At 46.4% G+C, this 18,591-nt stretch overlaps 1 protein-coding gene across 1 annotated transcript; it reads left to right on the top strand.

The window, feature by feature from the left end:
- The first annotated feature begins 1,658 nt into the window (after positions 1 to 1,658).
- LOC124674925 (protein PELPK1-like) lies at positions 1,659 to 2,087 on the top strand. The gene is made up of 2 exons (XM_047210981.1): positions 1,659 to 1,937; positions 2,013 to 2,087. The coding sequence occupies exons 1-2, from the start codon at positions 1,659 to 1,661 to the stop codon at positions 2,085 to 2,087; spliced, it is 354 nt and encodes a 117-aa protein (XP_047066937.1).
- The last annotated feature ends 16,504 nt before the right edge of the window (positions 2,088 to 18,591 follow it).

The raw sequence follows: 18,591 nt of genomic DNA, 5'->3' as shown, positions 1-18,591 counted from the left end.
GACACACCGGACTAGTTAGTATGGCGATGGACGACGGATGCCTAGTACTCATCATGCTTCTATTGCAGCATCCTCTTCCAGGTACTGATTGTATCAAGTTCGTGGAAGCTAATCGTGGAAGCTGAACTGAAAGTTGTAAGCACCCCCAAAGATGAAGTTCTTCATCTGGATGGCCTGTTTAGATAGATGTTGGACCGGTGAAAGGCTGGCATAATGGGGTCTACCCCACCCCACCCCGCCAGTTGCCTGCTATGCCATCAATTCGAGGAGACAATGACACATATCCTGACCGGCTGCGTCTTCTCTAGAACCGTTTGGTACGAGATGATGTCATGGATCCGATCCACCGCATCCCCTCCCACAGATTAAGGCGACCACATCGTTGGTCATGCTCAAAACATGGTGGATTTGGAAACACTGGAGCGCGGCCATCTTCGATAACACGCGCCCCTCGGTGACCTTGATACTCGACATGATGAAATCTGAAGCACGATCGTGGATGAGCGCGGGAGCCCAAGGAATTTTCATGTTGCAACATCCTCTTCCAGGGAAAAATTGTACCAAGTTCGTGGAAGCTGAACTGGAAGTCGTGAGCGCCCCCAAGGGTGAAGTTTTTCATCTGAGTAGCTTGTCTGGACAGATGCTAGACGCGTGAAAGGATGGCATGGTGTGATCTGCCATGGTGCATATCCCCACCGGTTGTACCTTCTCTAGGACCGTTTGGTACGAGATGATGTCATGGATCTGATCCACCCACATCGTTGTTCATGCTCACAGCATGGTGGATGGAACGTGGCCATCTTCGACAACGCACACCCCTCGGTGACCTTGCTGTTCGACTCGATTAAAGCTGAAGCACGGTGGTGGGCGAGCAAGGGAACCCGAGGATTTTCCCGACTTCTCCCCTAAACTAGTTTCTTGGATTGATTTGTATGACGTGGTGTGGGTCCACTCAGAAACATATACATATAACCTTCTTTTCTATCAATGCATCAGAATGCAAAGTTTTTTTTTTTTTGCATTTTTGCGAAAAAAACTGTATACTCACAACAATACGGCATGCATGCGCATGGTTACAAAACAAAGACTACACGGTTGTGTAATCGACCACGGACTAAAACTCCACGTGCAAAACCTATGTAGTACAATACTCGATCTCTAGAACTTCCGTTTGGAGGTTATTTCTAGCAGAGGCTGACCAGCGACAACCACAGCCGAGTGTGGTGTACAAACCTGCATGTTCTCTTCCCCGATCTGACACGGCGTTTGGTCTTAACAGCTGGCCTAATAGTGGTTTGTAATCGGATCACAGGTCATACCTGCCCTGCAAATGGCATCATGGTGTCCTAAACTGCAGCTGTATGGTCTCGAGAACATATTCTGTGTTTCGAAGAAAAAAACTAATTCCTGAATTGCTCACCCAGATGGTAAGCAGATACCAGATAACCAGACATTGACTTGAAAGGAAAGGGCACACATGAACGCAAAATGCAGGCGAGTAGGTGACCAAAGCACTGGGCTCTCGCGAGATACTAGTACACTACAAGCTTCTCGGGAGTCTATAAGTAGCACGCAACACCTGCTATTTCTCCCACATCCAAACCACACCGCCACAGCTAGCTAGCTGTACAACGACAATCACGGAAACGTCCGGCAACATGACTTCGAGAAAAGCCACTGTCCTCCTCGGCCTGCTTCTCTCATGTGTTGCCATGAGCGGCGCTGTGAGGACCTTGCAGGAGGAGACCGCTCCGACCAAGGGCGAGGAGCACAAGCCCGAGCTGCCACCACTCCCCAAGGTCGAGCTTCCTCCGTTCCCGGAGGTGCACCTGCCACCTAAGCCCGAGCTGCCCAAGGTGGAGCTGCCGCCGTTCCCGGAGGTGCACCTGCCACCCAAGCCCGAGCTGCCCACGGTTGAGCTGCCGCCGTTCCCGGAGGTACACCTGCCACCTAAGCCCGAACTGCCAACGATCCCGGAGATGCACCTTCCAGCCAAGCCGGAGTTACCCAAGGTGGAGCTGCCACCGAAGCCCGAGATGCCCACCATCCCCGAATTCCACTTCCCGAAGCCAGAGGCTAAACCATGAGGATTGTTTCAACTTGTGTGCTCTTCTCACTCTTGTACATTTATATCCGTTGGTCGTGTTGTATTTTATGTGTGATTGTTTCCCCGGGTTTCGTACAGGCAGTCTCGTGAGGTATGAGTAACCACTGAAGCACTTATCTATGTCGCATGTACTTCGCTGGGATTTACTCATGTACAGTTCAGATGGATGCTTTTACATCATTATATACGAAAAAGTTGTGTTACTGTTACCTTTTTCCTTTTTCTCGAAAAACTTATGTGATAGGTTGGTCTTCACTTCACATTATTTTCATCGACAAAGCAATACAGCATAGAAGCCTATATATATGTTTTAGCACGTTAGTGTCACACGTAGTATTGTATAATCCTAACCCTTAAACTTGTCTTCTATTCTAAGTTCATCGAATTCGAAGTTCTAGCTTTTTTTCTCTATGTTCGCCAAGTTCTATGGAAAATTGTAATAATAAAGGAGTTAAAGTTTCTGCCAAAATTTTAGTCCAACATTTTTTTTACTGTTTTGCCCTCCCACCAATTTACATATAACACACTGATGCCACGTACCAGTTCAGTTATTTCTATACCTAATAATAAAGGGAGAAGTGTTTCCTTGGTTTGGTACGGTTTTCGTCCGTCGTCCGATCGATATAGCGCTAATATTTTTGGTTCTGCGTGTACCAAAGCAAACGATTCGTATGTAGATCGGTGCGTACCTTGGTTAGGCTCGACCATCGTCCTTATGGGCCTGGGCCTGTCCAAATTTCTTACGTCCCCGCGTGCTTGTACGTATCTGATCCGAAGGAGTCTGCTCAAACAAAAAGAAACTAGGATGAGCTCGGTACGAACTCAAATCCTCCAGAATCGAATCACCGTCTCTTGCCTTCTCGCTCACGAAAACTGACCCATATATAGGCGGTCTCCTTGACGCTATTACTCACCAAATCAATTGCACGAAATAGCCGGAGTTCGCATGGCACCGAATCACGACACTGAGAGCATCTCCACTCGTCCCCCCGACGAGGCCCCCGGCGAGCGTTTTTTCCATCCGGACGGCGTAATTCGGCCCAGTCGCGCCCCCGGTTCCTCGTTTTCGTCCGGATTTGGGCCTAAATCCATCCGGCGATCCCACGCACCCCCCGGCCCCCCGGGGAGCGCTCGGGGACTCCGGACGAAACGAAAGCGCGCGTGGCCCCAACTTGTCGGCGACAATGGCCTCCGATCTACGGCAAAACCCTCGTCTTCCCGATCTACGGCAAAACCCTCGTCTTCCCGATCTACGGTAATACCCTCATCGAACGAAAGCTTTGAACTCTCAAGTGGTGCAACATAGATAGATTATATATATATTTCGAATATAATTCGAATAAACATAAAAATTACATATAAAAACTTTAAAACTAAACTACTTCTTCTTCTTCTTAGAAGGCCCCGCCTCATCGTCGTCGCGGCGACGCTTCCGGCTCGTCACCTCCTCGTCGGAGGAAGTTGAGTCCTCCTCGTCGTCGTCCTCATCAGCCTCTTCGTCCTCCTCCTCCTGCTCCTCCTCCTGCTCCTCCTCCTCCTCTTCCTCGGCCTCTTCCTCGGCCTGCTCCTCGGCCTGCTCCACGGCCTCTTCGTCCTCCTCCTCGTCGTCCCACTCGTCCTCGCTGGCCGGCGGGGGGAATCGTCGCTGCTGGACGATGCAGCTGGATCCCACCAATGGCGCCATCCAGGCGGCTTCCCCTCGCTGTCGGTGTCCGATGGCCAAGAGATATCGCTCATGGTTGACGGAGGATGGTGACGAGAGAACAGATGAATGGCGTCGGCCGTCGGAAACCGTATATGTAGGTCTCTCGACGAAAGAGAGCGCCGGTTGCTCTTCCGCGGAGTTCGTGCTCCATTACGGCGGTTCTCGAATCGAGGCCACTTCGACCGTTCCCGACGAGTCGTTTCGGCTCTCCAGTCCACTTCGCGACGGTTCAATGCGGCGAGGGAACTCCTACGATTGCCCTTCCCGGTGACTGCGCCGTCGCTATGCACGCGGTGGGTGCGCGTCCATGGGCTCGCGGCTGGAAAAATGGGCCTCCCCAGGCCAAAAACTACATCCATCCGGCGCTAAATTTCGCCGGATTTGGGCGTGGGGAGCCCAAACGAGTGGGGATGCTCTGAGTTTTCCGTCGGCAACAGAAGCCCCGGATCGACGCAGGCCGCTCGCGTGAGTTTCCGCCACGCAGTAGTGGCCGCTTGCCGAGGTCTCGGTAAGGCCCAGGTCACCGCATCGCCGCCCCTTGCGGCTCACCCGCGCAGGGCAGCGCCGCCTTGGATTGGATGTGCCTCTGTCTGCTCGCTAACCGGACGGTTGCCGCCATCGTTAGATCCAGTTGGAGATCGTCGGTTGCTGCTCCACGTCTCGCCGGCCGGCCGGACGCTGTACTTTTTTGGGAACCATTGATCGACTGCTTCTGTAGTCTGATGTGCATGCGGAAAGCCCAGAAAGAAGTTGTGACGTCAGGCGGATTGTGGCTCAAGGGGCAGGCGTGTGGCACAGCCCAGATTTTTCGTGATCAGCCTGGGTATGTATGCTTCGGCCGTCGTTAATTCTCTGCAGGAAGTAAGCTGGTTATCTATGACAATCCACGGCGCGTCCGACCATGGTGCACGTCCTGCCTAACCTGTAACTAATAGGATCGCCTATTGCTGGTTTGGTAGTTTAGAATGTGCAGTCCTACATGACATTTGTATATACGCTATTCATTTTGTATGTGACCGAAGCAACAGTCTACTCTTAGACAAAATATAACTACATAGTTCTGCAACTCACAACGTGCCAACAAGCAGCAATGGAAATCGGGTGGAAAGAAGTGACTCACATTCAGAATCAGCAACAGAATCAGCAACGCAGGTGTATTATTTTCAAGGTCCTTGATTTTCCCTAACCACCGCTGCTGATGATAATGCCCAATATTTCTAGCGTATATTTGATCGATTTTTGTTTTGAGGCCCGTTATTTTATGATGGCTTATTGAAATGTGCTGGGTGGAAGAGGTATATACAGAAGAAAAGCACCTATTATGTTCTTCAAATTCAGTCTATATTGATCAGTTTTGTAATGTTGAGAGGTTTACCACTTCTTGGGAATTTGATTGGGAATTTTTGTTGTAGCATTAACATATTAGCATATTGATCTTTTACTTAGAAGGGGCTCCAAATTTATGATTTCTTTCAAACTACAGAATAGCTAAGGAAGAGCATGTGACCATTAAAAGTGATCTGGCATGTTTTTCAGTGCATTCAACACTAAATTAATTACACACTTTATTTGTACTACCCTCAGATATTCTCAAATATAATTTCTAATCTTGAACCGGTACACTTGAAGATAGTAAAAAGAATAAAAACAAGCAAACCATGGTATATTTTGCAATTTCTTACAAGATTCTGTCCCAATTATTTGTTAGTGCATGAATCTTTAGACTGTAGAACCACATATGTCAGTTAATTTATTTATTTCAGTACAACGAACTGAACCTAAGGATTGACATAGTTGACTTCAAAGTGCATTACCGTGTCAGTTAGCTACAATGGTTAAAAAAAAAACTCTTATGTTGGAACGCAGGGGCCGAGTCCGACTAATAATTTATCATGTGTCCCGACTCATAATTCATGATGTGTTTGAGACGAACTTATCATGTACTCCCTCCGGTCGGATTAAATCAGCGCGGAGGGAGCCAAACTATCTTGCTGTTTGAATAGAGTCGCGTCGATTAAATAGGTCCGGATGTAGTATAATACCCGTTGCAACGCACGGGCATGTTTCCTATCATCACAGAAGCAGAGTCCGGTCGTCCGTCCTTTGTCTCCTCATGGGCCTGGCCCAAATCGCACCTCTCGATGGCTTCAATAAAGTCCGCACGGAGCCGATGCACGCCTAATTGCGTAAATCCTCCCCACGCCGCCATAGTCTGCGACCACCTCTCCCTCAGTTCCGGCGCCGGTGTTGGGGTGGTGATGTGTAGGGATTGATGAGCAGGAGGGGTGCGACGGCGGATGCAGGAAGTAGGAGAATTTAGGAGCATAGCTGTGTCAGAGATGCGACATGCAACCGGATCAGGTGGCGGCGGCCGAAGTCGCGGACTCGCGTGGTGGCGGCCTGGAGACCTGGGCAGATGCGGCCGAAATTGCGGGGCTAGGTGGTGGTCTGGACCTGGGCAGCGGCGGTGGCCGAAATCGCGGGGCTCGTGCGGTGGCGACCTGGGCCTGGGCGGTGGGCAGTAGTAATCAATGCCCTGATGGTTCCCTTGCTGCGCTCCAGGTAGGTGATGTGCAGCATCTCAGCTGCTGCCGATAACTCCTATCGGGGAAAATGATGGAAGAGTTTCGGATGAGGAATTGGAGAAAGAGAAACTTGTTCATTAGTGTAATGGTTGTGTGAAGTTGATGTGAACCTATTGCCTCTGTGCCAGTCTGGTCGTATATCGTTGGAGGCACGATCTCTGGACGGATTGGCTCATGGGCGAGCTTGCCATGGCTGGATGGTGGTCTTTGCTCAGCGCCCTACAAATCTATTTTGAGGGTGGCTCTTTTTCATTGCTCTGGACTTTGATGTTCAGACACGGATGCACTCCAAAATCCTCCTCTTCCACCTTTGCTCAATTCCAGGTCAATTGGAGTCGGCTGCTGTAGTGATGCTGGCCTGCTCCCTGCCACTGGCGACACGAAGGAACATGGGGCGCCCCTGGCCTCCCTTCTCAGCAGCTGGGTTTTGGCGACCTGAAGCAACAGACCCATGCGGCGCAGCCAACCTCCCGGCTGGGTTAGGGGCAAGGTGGAGCCGCGTGGAACTGGGTAAGACCGGACTCAGGAGTGCCAGGTGGGAGAACTGATTACTGATGGATTGCTCTGAAAACTACATGAACAAAGCATTATCATAGCAGTGCTAGCAGCGACAAGCAGGAACGATCTCAGGAAGAAATGGGCATGCCTTCAACTGAATACAGAGCAAGGTAGAGTAGGGACAAAAATATAGAGCAAACCGTCAGCTAGGGATGAATGCAGTTCTTATCGCATGCAATCGAGGCCACCAGCCTGTGGTACCGTCGACGGATCCTCCACGCTACTGTCGGTGACACAGGAGCCCCGCTTGTGCAACTGGCTCGTAGATTAGCTTGCCGACACGGTCACACAATCATCTCAATGTGAGCACCAACATACCGAAACACCAGCACTAAATCATAACTTCTCAGCTGGGGCGGATTGTGAATGTGGCGGGTGCAGATTCGACTTACTACTGATTTTGTTGATAATGACATGGAGGAGACGCACAGTTTGCTGAATCTGTTTCGAGGTTGGCCAAGGCAGTCTGAGGTGCATATCCTCTCCTTTTATTTGTCTTGCCACTAAATTGAAGCAATTTACATTTGTTAGGTGTAGTTAGTTACTTAGTTTACTGGAAAGTGTAATAGGCATATCACATATGTTCTTTGTTTTATTTCAAGTAGCTGTAGTGTATGGTTACTAGGAGCCAATTTGGGAAAATGACACCTGGAGATAGTATTGTAGGATAACGTTGCATAGAAAACAAAAAATTTCCTACCGCGAACACGCAATCCAAGCCAAGATGCAATCTAAAAGACGGTAGCAACGAGGGGGTATCGAGTCTCACCCTTGAAGAGATTCCAAAGCCTACAAGATGAGGCTCTTGTTGCTGCGGTAGACGTTCACTTGCCGCTTGCAAAAGCGCGTAGAAGATCTTGATCACGATCGGTTCCGGCGCCACGAACGGGCAGCACCTCCGTACTCGGTCACACGTTCGGTTGTTGATGAAGACGACGTCCACCTCCCGTTCCAGCGGGCAGCGGAAGTAGTAGCTCCTCTTGAATCCGACAGCACGACGGCGTGGTGTCGGTGGTGGTGGAGAACTCCGGCGGAGCTTCGCTAAAGCTACGCGGAAGATATGGAGGAGAGGGGGCGGCTAGGGTTTGGGAGGGGGTGGCCGGCCACTTCAAGGGGGCGGCCAGCTTGTGGTCTTGGGGTGGCCGGCCCCCTCCCTTGGCCCCTCATTATATAGGTGGATCCCCAAGAGTTGGTGTCCAAGTCTTCGAATAAGACCCGAACCAAAAACCTTCCAAAGGGAGGGGAAACCTAGCCAAGCTAGGACTCCCACCAAAGGTGGGAGTTCCACCTCCCATATGGGGGGTGGCCGGCCCCCTAAGGGGAGTCCACTTGGGACTCCTCCCCTCTAGGGTTGGCCGGCCATGGAGGTGGAGTCCCATGTGGACTCCACCTTCCTTGGTGGTTTCTTCCGGACTTTTCTAGAACCTTCTAGAACCTTCCATAGAACCTTCCGCGACATTTTAATTCACATAAAATGACATCCTATATATGAATCTTATTCTCCGGACCATTCCGGAACTCCTCGTGATGTCCGGGATCTCATCCGGGACTCCGAACAAATATTCGAACTCCATTCCATATTTCAAGTACTACCATTTCAACATCCAACTTTAAGTGTGTCACCCTACGGTTCGTGAACTATGCGGACATGGTTGAGTACTCACTCCGACCAATAACCAATAGCGGGATCTGGAGATCCATAATGGCTCCCACATATTCAACGATGACTTTAGTGATCGAATGAACCATTCACATACAATACCAATTCCCTTTGTCTCGCGATATTTTACTTGTCCGAGGTTTGATCTTCGGTATCACACTATACCTTGTTCAACCTCGTCTCCTGACAAGTACTCTTTACTCGTACCGTGGTATGTGGTCCCTTATGAACTTATTCATATGCTTGCAAGACATTAGACGACATTCCACCGAGAGGGCCCAGAGTATATCTATCCGTCATCGGGATGGACAAATCCCACTGTTGATCCATATGCCTCAACTCATACTTTCCGGATACTTAATCCCACCTTTATAACCACCCATTTACGCAGTGGCATTTGGTGTAATCAAAGTACCTTTCCGGTATAAGTGATTTACATGATCTCATGGTCATAAGGACTAGGTAACTATGTATTGAAAGCTTATAGCAAATAACTTAATGACGAGATCTTATGCTACGCTTAATTGGGTGTGTCCATTACATCATTCATATAATGATATAACCTTGTTATTAATAACATCCAATGTTCATGATTATGAAACTAATCATCCATTAATCAACAAGCTAGTTAAGAGGCATACTAGGGACTCTTTGTTGTTTACATATCACACATGTATCAATGTTTCGGTTAATACAATTATAGCATGGTATATAAACATTTATCATAAACATAAAGATATATAATAACCACTTTTATTATTGCCTCTTGGGCATATCTCCAACAGATCTCCCACTTGCACTAGAGTCAATAATCTAGATTACATTGTAAGGAACCTAACACCCATGGCATTCTGGTGTTGGTCATGCTTTGCCCTAGGGAGAGCTTTAGTCAACGGATCTGCTACATTCAGATCGGTGTGTACTTTGCAAATCTTTACTTCTCCATCTTCGATGTACTCGCGAATCGAGTGGTAACGCAGCTTGATATGCTTCAGCCTCTTGTGTGACCTTGGTTCTTGTGCATTGGCGATGGCACCCATGTTGTCACAGTATATGACTAATGGGTCCAATGCACTAGGAACCACACCGAGCTCTACAATGAACCTCTTCATCCATACCGCTTCTGATGAAGCCTCTGAAGCCGCTATGTACTCCGATTCTGTTGAAGACTTCGCCACCGTGCACTCGCTTCGAGCTTGCCCAGCTCATCGCAGCACCATTCAATATAAACACGTACCCGGATCGTGACTTAGAGTCATCGGGATCAGTGTTCCAACTTGCATCGGTGTAACTTGTTACAACGAGCTCTTGGTCACCTCCATAACAAAGAAACATATCCTTAGTTCTTTTCAAGTACTTCAGGATATTCTTGACCGCTGTCCAGTGTTCCATTCCTGGATCACTTTGATATCTCGCTAGTCAAACTAACGGCATGCGCTATATCCGGTCTTGTACATAACATGGCATACATAATAGAGCCTATCTGCCGAAGCATAGGGGATCTGATTCATCCTTTCTCTTTCTTCGCCGTAGCCGGTCCTTGAGTCTTACTCAAGACCTTGCCCGGTAACATAGGTAAAAACCCTTTCTTACTTTCGTCCATTCTAAACTTCTTTAGAATCTTGTCCGAGTATGTACTCCGTGATAGCCCTATTAGGCGTCTTGATCTATCTCTATAAATCTTGATGCCTAATATATACGATGCTTCACCAAGGTCTTTCATTGAAAAACTGTTATTCAAATAACCTTTTACACTTGCTTAATAGTTCTATATCATTCCCAATCAATAATATGTCATCTACATATAATATCAGGAATGCTACGGAGCTCCCACTCACTTTCTTGTAAATACAGGCCTCTCCATGACACTCGTATAAACCCGAAGTCTTTGATCACCTTATCAAAGCGTCGGTTCCAACTTCTTGATGCTTGCTTCAGTCCATAGATTGAACGCTGAAGTTTGCATACTTTGTCAGCATTTTTAGGATCGACAAAACCTTTGGGTTGTACCATATACAACTCTTCCTCAATGTCTCCATTAAGGAACGCCGTTTTGACATCCATCCGCCAAATCTCATAATCGAAAAATGCAGCTATTGCTAACAAAATCCTCACAGATTTTAGCTTCGCTACGGGTGAGAAAGTCTCATCGTAGTCAACTCCTTGAATTTGTCGGAAACCCTTTGCGACAAGTCGAGCTTTATAGACAGTAATATTACCATCAGCATCTGTTTTTCTCTTGAAGATCCATTTATTCTCGACAGCCTTTCGGCTATCAGGTAAGTCTACCAACGTCCATACTTTGTTATCATACATGGATCCCATTTTGGATTTCATGGCTTCTTGCCATTTGTTGGAATCTGGGCTCATCATCGCTTCTTCATACGTCGCGAGGTCCTCATTATTGTTATCCACAATCATGACATTTAGACAAGGATCATACCAATCGGGAGTGGCACGTTCCCTTGTCGATCTGCGAGGTTCAGTAGTTTCCTCGTTCGAAGTTTCATGATCATTATCATTAGCTTCCTCTCGTTGCTGGTGTAGACGGTACAGGTACAACTTCCGATGCTGCGCTACTCGATCAACGAGTATAGATTCATTAATCTCATCGAGTTCTACTTTTCTTCCGAGTCACTTCTTTAGTGAGAAATTCTTTCTCAAGAAAGGTTCCGTTCTTAGCAACAAAGATTTTGCCTTCGGATCTGTGATAGAAAGTGTACCCTATAGTTTCCTTAGGGTATCCTATGAAGACGCATTTCTCCGCTTTGGGTTCTAGCTTGTCCGGTTGTAACTTTTTTACATAGGCTTCGCAACCCCAAACTTTAAGGAACGACAGACTTAGGTTTCTTATTAAACCATAATTCATACGGTGTCGTTTCTACGGATTTTGATGGTGCTCTATTTAAAGTGAATGCGGCTGTCTCTAATGCATAACTCCAAAATGATAACGGCAAATCGGTAAGAGACATCATAGAACGAACTATATCTAAGAGAGTTCGATTACGACGTTCGGACACACCGTTTCGTTGTGGTGTTCCCGGCGGTGTCAATTGTGAAAGTATTCCGCATTTCTTTAAATGCATGCCAAACTCATAACTCAGATATTCACCTCCACGATCAGATCGTAGAAATTTGATCTTCTTGTTACGTTGATTTTCTACTTCACTTTGGAATTCCTTAAACTTCTCGAAAGTTTCGGATTTATGTTTCATGAAATAGATATTGACGAGGGATCACCTCGGCAATGCCTACGTATTGTAGACTAGGGTTTCGGGAGAGAGCGACGATGGAGATTCCGGGAACGAGATTAGGCACACGACGTACCCAGCTTCGGGTCCCCTCGGTGGAGGATCCCTACGTGCTGCTAGCAATCCAGTATATGATCATAGATGTGTTTACAGGGTGCCGCCGTAGCGGAGCTATGTTGTCTATATTCTGTCTATCTGTCCTCTCCTTATTTCGGGTGCCCTGGCTAGCTTTATATATGCAACCAGCCTAGGGTTTTACAAGAGTCCTAGTCGACTACTTCTTCGGGTTGCCTTGTTGGGCCTTCTCCATATTAGGTCTCCTCCATATTGGGCCGAGCTAGGTATACTAATAATGGGTACCCGAAGGGTATGCCCATGTCAGTAGCCCCGAGTTTATAGGGAAGTCGAAGACTTGCGTAGAAACTCCAAGCATAACCATCTCCGAAGTCGAAGAAAATACAAGGCGAGGTCCATGCCGTAGATCATGTGTAGCGTAGATGATGTCGATGATTCTCGAAGTTAATTTTCTATCGGGTGCGCGGCAGCGCTCCCGATGGGAGTAGCCCCCGAGTCTATGGGCAAGTACTTGCACTTGGGCATAGACTCAAGTTGTACTACTCGATGAAGAACTTAACTATATTTCTGGAAAACTTGATGAAATCCATGTGCTCCCGATGGGAGTAGGCTCCACTCGAGTCGTAGAATCGAGTTGAGTCTACAAACCTTAATTGTCGTAAATGCTGTCGAAGTTATCTTTCTATCGGGTGCGCGACCAGCGCTCCCGATGGGAGTAGCCCCGAGGCTACATCCAAGTGTTTGGACTTGGGTGTAGGCTCAACTTGCTTTTAATCGATACCACAATTTTTCCTCTTTCTTGTATCTTATCGGGAGGGTGAACAATACTCTCGATAAGAGTAGCCCCCGAGCCTATGAGCAGGTGCTTGCACCTAGGCATAGGCTCGAGTTGTACTACTCAATAATCAACTTGGCACAGCCCCTCTTTTTTATCGACTCCAGGTCTTTGCTATTTTTATTTGACATCCATATCTATATTGTACAGGGATAATGGTAGTTGGGGCTAGTTCATCTGACGGATCAGGTACTAGTTAACTGCTCTAGTGGCAATCCGCAAAAACCTACTTCAAGATCACGTCCCTGGACATGATCTCGGGATACCGGTGTAAACTTCGACGAGTGCCGCTTAAGGTCTTACCATTCGTCGAGTCCCGGTCATGTTTATCGGGTACCTAACGCGTCCGTTAGGATTTTTCTTCGTATCCGTTGATACGGATAAAAGTAGCAGAGCGCAGTCTTCGGCGATGCCACGCCCAGCAGAACGGATCCGGGGTTTTACCTTCGCAAATTTGCGGCATTCAGAAATTGATCGCAACTTTGGCGTTCCGAGAATATATTGTCGAGTGCCTTGTTCGGCTGATGCAATGACCCATTTTGCGGGTTCTTCTATATTTTTCTCTCGGGCTTGATGAGACAGCCGAATATATTGGTGCTTCTATATTGTCGTCAAGCACATCGCCGATGCTCTTGCTCAGAACAAATAACGAGTCAATGGACCCGAAGATTTGTCCATCCTCTTTTTTTTTTTCTCCCCTTTTTTTTTCTACTCCTCTCTTTTTTTTTTTTTTTTTTTTTTGGTTTCTCCTTGATGATAATTTCGTCGAGTTCCTCCCTCAGGAAAATTTCTTCGGGTCCTCCTTGAGGACAATTCTTCGGGTCCTCTTTGAGGACAATTTCTTCGGCACCTCCTTGAGTATAATTCTTCGGCACCTCCTTGCGGATAATTCTTCGGCACCTCCTTGAGTATAATTCTTCGGCACCTCCTTGAGGATAATTCTTCGGCACCTTCTTGAAGATAATACTTCGGGACCTTCCTGAAGAAAAAATTTCGGAACCTTCTTGAAGAAAAATTTTCGGCACCTTCTTGAATAAAATTTTGGCGGGTGCTCTTCTGATTTCGTCGGGTTCCTCCTCGAAGAAGATTTTGTCGGGTTCTCTCTTGAAGAAAGTTTCGTCGGGTTCTCTCAAGATTTCGTCGGGTTCTCTTTTGAAGACAATTTCGTCGGGTTCTCTCTTATATACTTTGAATTTTGCTTTCTCCTGCACAAACAAACAAAAAATTTTCTATCTTTTCCTTGACTCTCTTTTTCGCATGTGGTGTCAGATGCTCAGATTTGATGATATGTAAAGTGAATATATGCCGCGCAGCCCCCGAGTGTCGTGTGCGGCAAAAGTAAATGATAATCAACTTTATGTAAATTAAAAGGAAACACTTAGCTTATTAGATACGATAGAGTCGATGCGCGATGAAGTCTTCGAGTGCAACAAAAAAGTTGAGCCGAAGTAGAAACCACCGAATTGCGAAAGTGGATGCCACAAAATTGTTGATGAAGAGATAGCCGAAACCCCGAGCACCGTGTCACCGTTGTTACTCGGGGCGAAGTCGTTGTCGAGCCCCCGAGTATTATCCGTGTCGCCGAAAGAAGGCCATTAAGGATGAAATACTGAAGATGAAGTCTGAGATGAAGTACTTGAGATGAATCCATATTAAAGATTACACCATCATATATTGAAGATGAATCCGCCGATATCATAGAGGATGAATCCATTGACCCGAAAAATCCAGTAATAACCATAAAAGATGAATCCGTTGATATCATAGAGGATGAATCCATTGAGCCGGAGAAAATAGTTCCAATAATGGCCATAGAAGATGAATCCATTAACTCGAAAAAAATAAATCCAGTAATGCCATAGAAGATGAATCCGTTGATATCATAGAGGATGAATCCATTGAGCCGGAGAAAATAATTCCAGTAATAACCATAGAAGATGAATCCATTGACCCGGAAACGCGTCGGGTAATATTATATTAAAGGAAACCAATGATAACCTTATAAGATGAATCCGACGAAGAAAAAATCCAGTAAGCCGAAGAAGATGAATCCACTAAGCCGAAGAAGATAATTTCACTAAGCCGAAGAAAATAAATTCACTGCCGAAGAGAGCCGAAGAAGATAAATCCATTGGTGTATTTGCGGTAATGATGTAATGGCGCAGCCCCTAATATCGGGTGTATTTGCTGTAATATTGCAATGGCAGAGCCCCCGAATATTCGAGTATGGCGAAAGTAAATAAATAATTGAATCTTGGAGGAGGAAAACTTAGCTTTTTTATCAGCTGCGACAGAGCTGATGTGAAAGCAGGCCGTGTGGCGTACGCGGTCGATGAAGTTGCGCGGCGTTTGACCGGAAGTAGTCGATGAAGAAGGTGCAGTCGATGTGACGGATACAGTCCATGACGCAGTCAAAGTTCGCGGCGAGCGAGCTCCTGAGAGAGGCGATTGCGCGTTGTCGATTTTCGGCGGATGAGCCCCCGAGCATGCGACTGCGCGCGGCGAAGTAATCGGAGCTTGTTCCGATCGTGAACTCATGGGAAATTGAAGTCTCCAATCCCATCTTGTGTTGGACTCAGACTGTTCCAGATTAGTCAAAAAATATACATACGAAATATACGCATGGAGATTAGATCCAAAGAATTCGGGTGATAGAATATATCAGTGTAGTAGCGTGATGAGTACTTTCAATTTAGAAAACGAAAACAGCAAGAGATTGGAATAATAACACCTGGTTCCTTTACTTCTTGGAGGCGTACGATTCGTCAGCTATGCCGATTGCGGCTTGTGCTGTGGCTGACCAAGCATAATTTATGTGTATGGCCCCCGATTTGACGCTGCTGCTTCGCGAGTCTTTTTTTTCTTCGGAACTTGGTTCAGTAACGGGACCGCTCCGACTAGTTTATGCGTTGCTATCCTGACTTTGCTGGATAAACAACACTGCCGTACAGCCTGCCTGTGCGTGGAGATCAGAATTCCTCTGCACTTTATCTCTTCTTGATTGTTGGTTGTTGACGGATCTGACGAGCGTAGATGAGGAAGTCGAAGATTTTTTCTAGATGCAATCTTGCTTCTTCTTTTCTTCAATCCTCCTGCTGATGTTGATGATGAATTCGACGGATCTCGCCCAGATGACAAAATCCAGTCGTCGCTATTTCTCACAGACGGCGCCAATTGACGAGGGATCACCTCGGCAATGCCTACGTATTGTAGACTAGGGTTTCGGGAGAGAGCGACGATGGAGATTCCGGGAACGAGATTAGGCACACGACGTACCCAGCTTCGGGTCCCCTCGGTGGAGGATCCCTACGTGCTGCTAGCAATCCAGTATATGATCATAGATGTGTTTACAGGGTGCCGCCGTAGCGGAGCTATGTTGTCTATATTCTGTCTATCTGTCCTCTCCTTATTTCGGGTGCCCTGGCTAGCTTTATATATGCAACCAGCCTAGGGTTTTACAAGAGTCCTAGTCGACTACTTCTTCGGGTTGCCTTGTTGGGCCTTCTCCATATTAGGTCTCCTCCATATTGGGCCGAGCTAGGTATACTAATAATGGGTACCCGAAGGGTATGCCCATGTCAGATATACCCATATCTACTCAGATCATCTGTGAAGGTTAGAACATAACGATAACCACCGCGTGATGCTACGCTCATTGGTCCGCACACATCGGTATGTATGATTTCCAATAATTCATTAGCTCGCTCCATCATACCAGAAAATGGAGTCTTAGTCATTTTTCCCATCAGACATGCTTCGCATCTATCAAGTGACTCAAAGTCAAGTGATTCAAGTAATCCATCCGTATGGAGTTTCTTCATGCGTTTCACTCCAATATGACCAAGACGACGATGCCACATATAAGTAGAATTATCATTCAATTTAATTCGCTTAGCATCAATGTTATGTATATGAGTATCACTACTATCGAGATCTAATAGAAATAAGCCATTCTTTTCAGGTGCTCGACCATAAAAGATATTATTCATAAAAATAGAACAACCATTATTCTCAGACTTGAATGAATAACCGTCTTGCATTAAACAAGATCCGGATATAATGTTCATGCTCAACGCAGGTACATAATAACAATTATTTAGGCTTAAAACTAATCCCGAAGGTAGATGTAGAGGAAGTGTGCCGACTGCGATCACATTGACCTTGGATCCGTTTCCAACGCGCATCGTCACTTCATCTTTCAGCAGTTGTCGTTTATTCTTTAGTTCCTGTTTCGAGTTACAAATATGAGCAACCGAACCAGTATCAAATACCCAGGTACTAGAACGAGAACCGATGAAATGAACATCTATAACATGTATATCAGATATACCTTCTTTCTTCTTCTTGACAAGGCCGCTCTTCGGATCTGCCAAATACTTGGAGCAATTACGCTTCCAGTGTCCCTTCTCCTTGCAGTAATAGCACTCAGCATCAGGCTTAGGTCCGTTCTTAGGTTTCATAGGAGGCGTGGCAGCTTTCTTGCCACCCTTCTTGAATTTTCCCTTAGACTTGCCCTGTTTCTTGAAACTGGTGGTCTTGTTGACCATCAACACTTGGTGCTCTTTCTTGATCTCAATCTCAGCAGCTTTTAGCATGCCAAAGAGTTGAGGTAACTCCTTGTTCATGTTCTGCATATTGTAGTTCATCACAAAGTTCTTGTAACTTGGTGGCAGTGATTGAAGGACACGATTAATCCCCAGTCTGTTAGGAATCACTATTCCCAAGTCACTGAGTTTCTTCGCATGCCCGGTCATGGAGAGCATGTGCTCACTAATGGAGCTGCCTTCTTCCATCATAGAGCTGAAGAAATGTTTCGATGCTTCATAGCATTCCACGGTCGCATGAGTCTCAAAAATAGCTTTCAGCTCATTCATCAACTCATGAGGATCGTGGTGCTCAAAACGTTTTTGAAGATCGGATTCCAGACTGCATAGGATGGCACACTGAACTTGAGAGTACCGAGTTTTCCGAGTCTCGTAAACAACTTTTACTTCATCGGTTTCAGTTTCTGCAGGAGGGTCACCTAGCGGTGCATCAAGCACATATTGCAGATTTCCGCCAGAGAGGAAAATCCTCACATGACGGAACCAGTCGGTGAAGTTGCTACCATTGCTCTTAAGCTTTTCTTTCTCTAGGAACTGGTTAAAATTGATTGGGGACGCCATCTCTACAACATATATTTGCAATAGTTTAGACTAAGTTTATGACAAATTGAGTTCAAATTTTAATTCAACATAATTAAAAATCTAGGTGAACTCCCACTCAAAACAATATCCCTCGCATTGTCTTAGTGATCATACGAACCAAATCTACCGCACCTAAACCCGATCATCACGAGAAAAGGTGTGATTTCAATGGCGAACACTCAAAGTGTTCATCATATCAATCATATGATTCATGCTCTACCTTTCGGTATCATGTGTTCCGAGACCATGTCCGTACATGCTAGGCTCGTCAAGGCCACCTTAGTATCCGCATGTGCAAAACTGTCTTGCACCCGTTGTATGTACTTATTGAATCTATCACACCCGATCATCACGAGATGCTTCGAAACGACAAGACTTGATAATGGTGCTACTAAGGATGAACACTTTATTATCTTGAGATTTTAGTGAGAGATCATCTTATAATGCTACCGTCGCGATCTAAGCAAAATAAGATGCATAAAAGGATTAACATCACATGCAGTTCATATGTGATATGATATGGCCCTTTTGTCTTTGCGCCTTTGATCTTCATCTCCAAAGCACGGACATGATCTCCATCATCTTCGGGCATGATCTCCATCATCGTCGGCGTAGCGTCAAGGTCAATG

Source organism: Lolium rigidum, chromosome 7 (genome assembly GCF_022539505.1).
Source record: "Lolium rigidum isolate FL_2022 chromosome 7, APGP_CSIRO_Lrig_0.1, whole genome shotgun sequence".
NCBI classification, from domain to species: domain Eukaryota; kingdom Viridiplantae; phylum Streptophyta; class Magnoliopsida; order Poales; family Poaceae; genus Lolium; species Lolium rigidum.
This window is presented reverse-complemented; position numbering and strand designations above follow the sequence as displayed.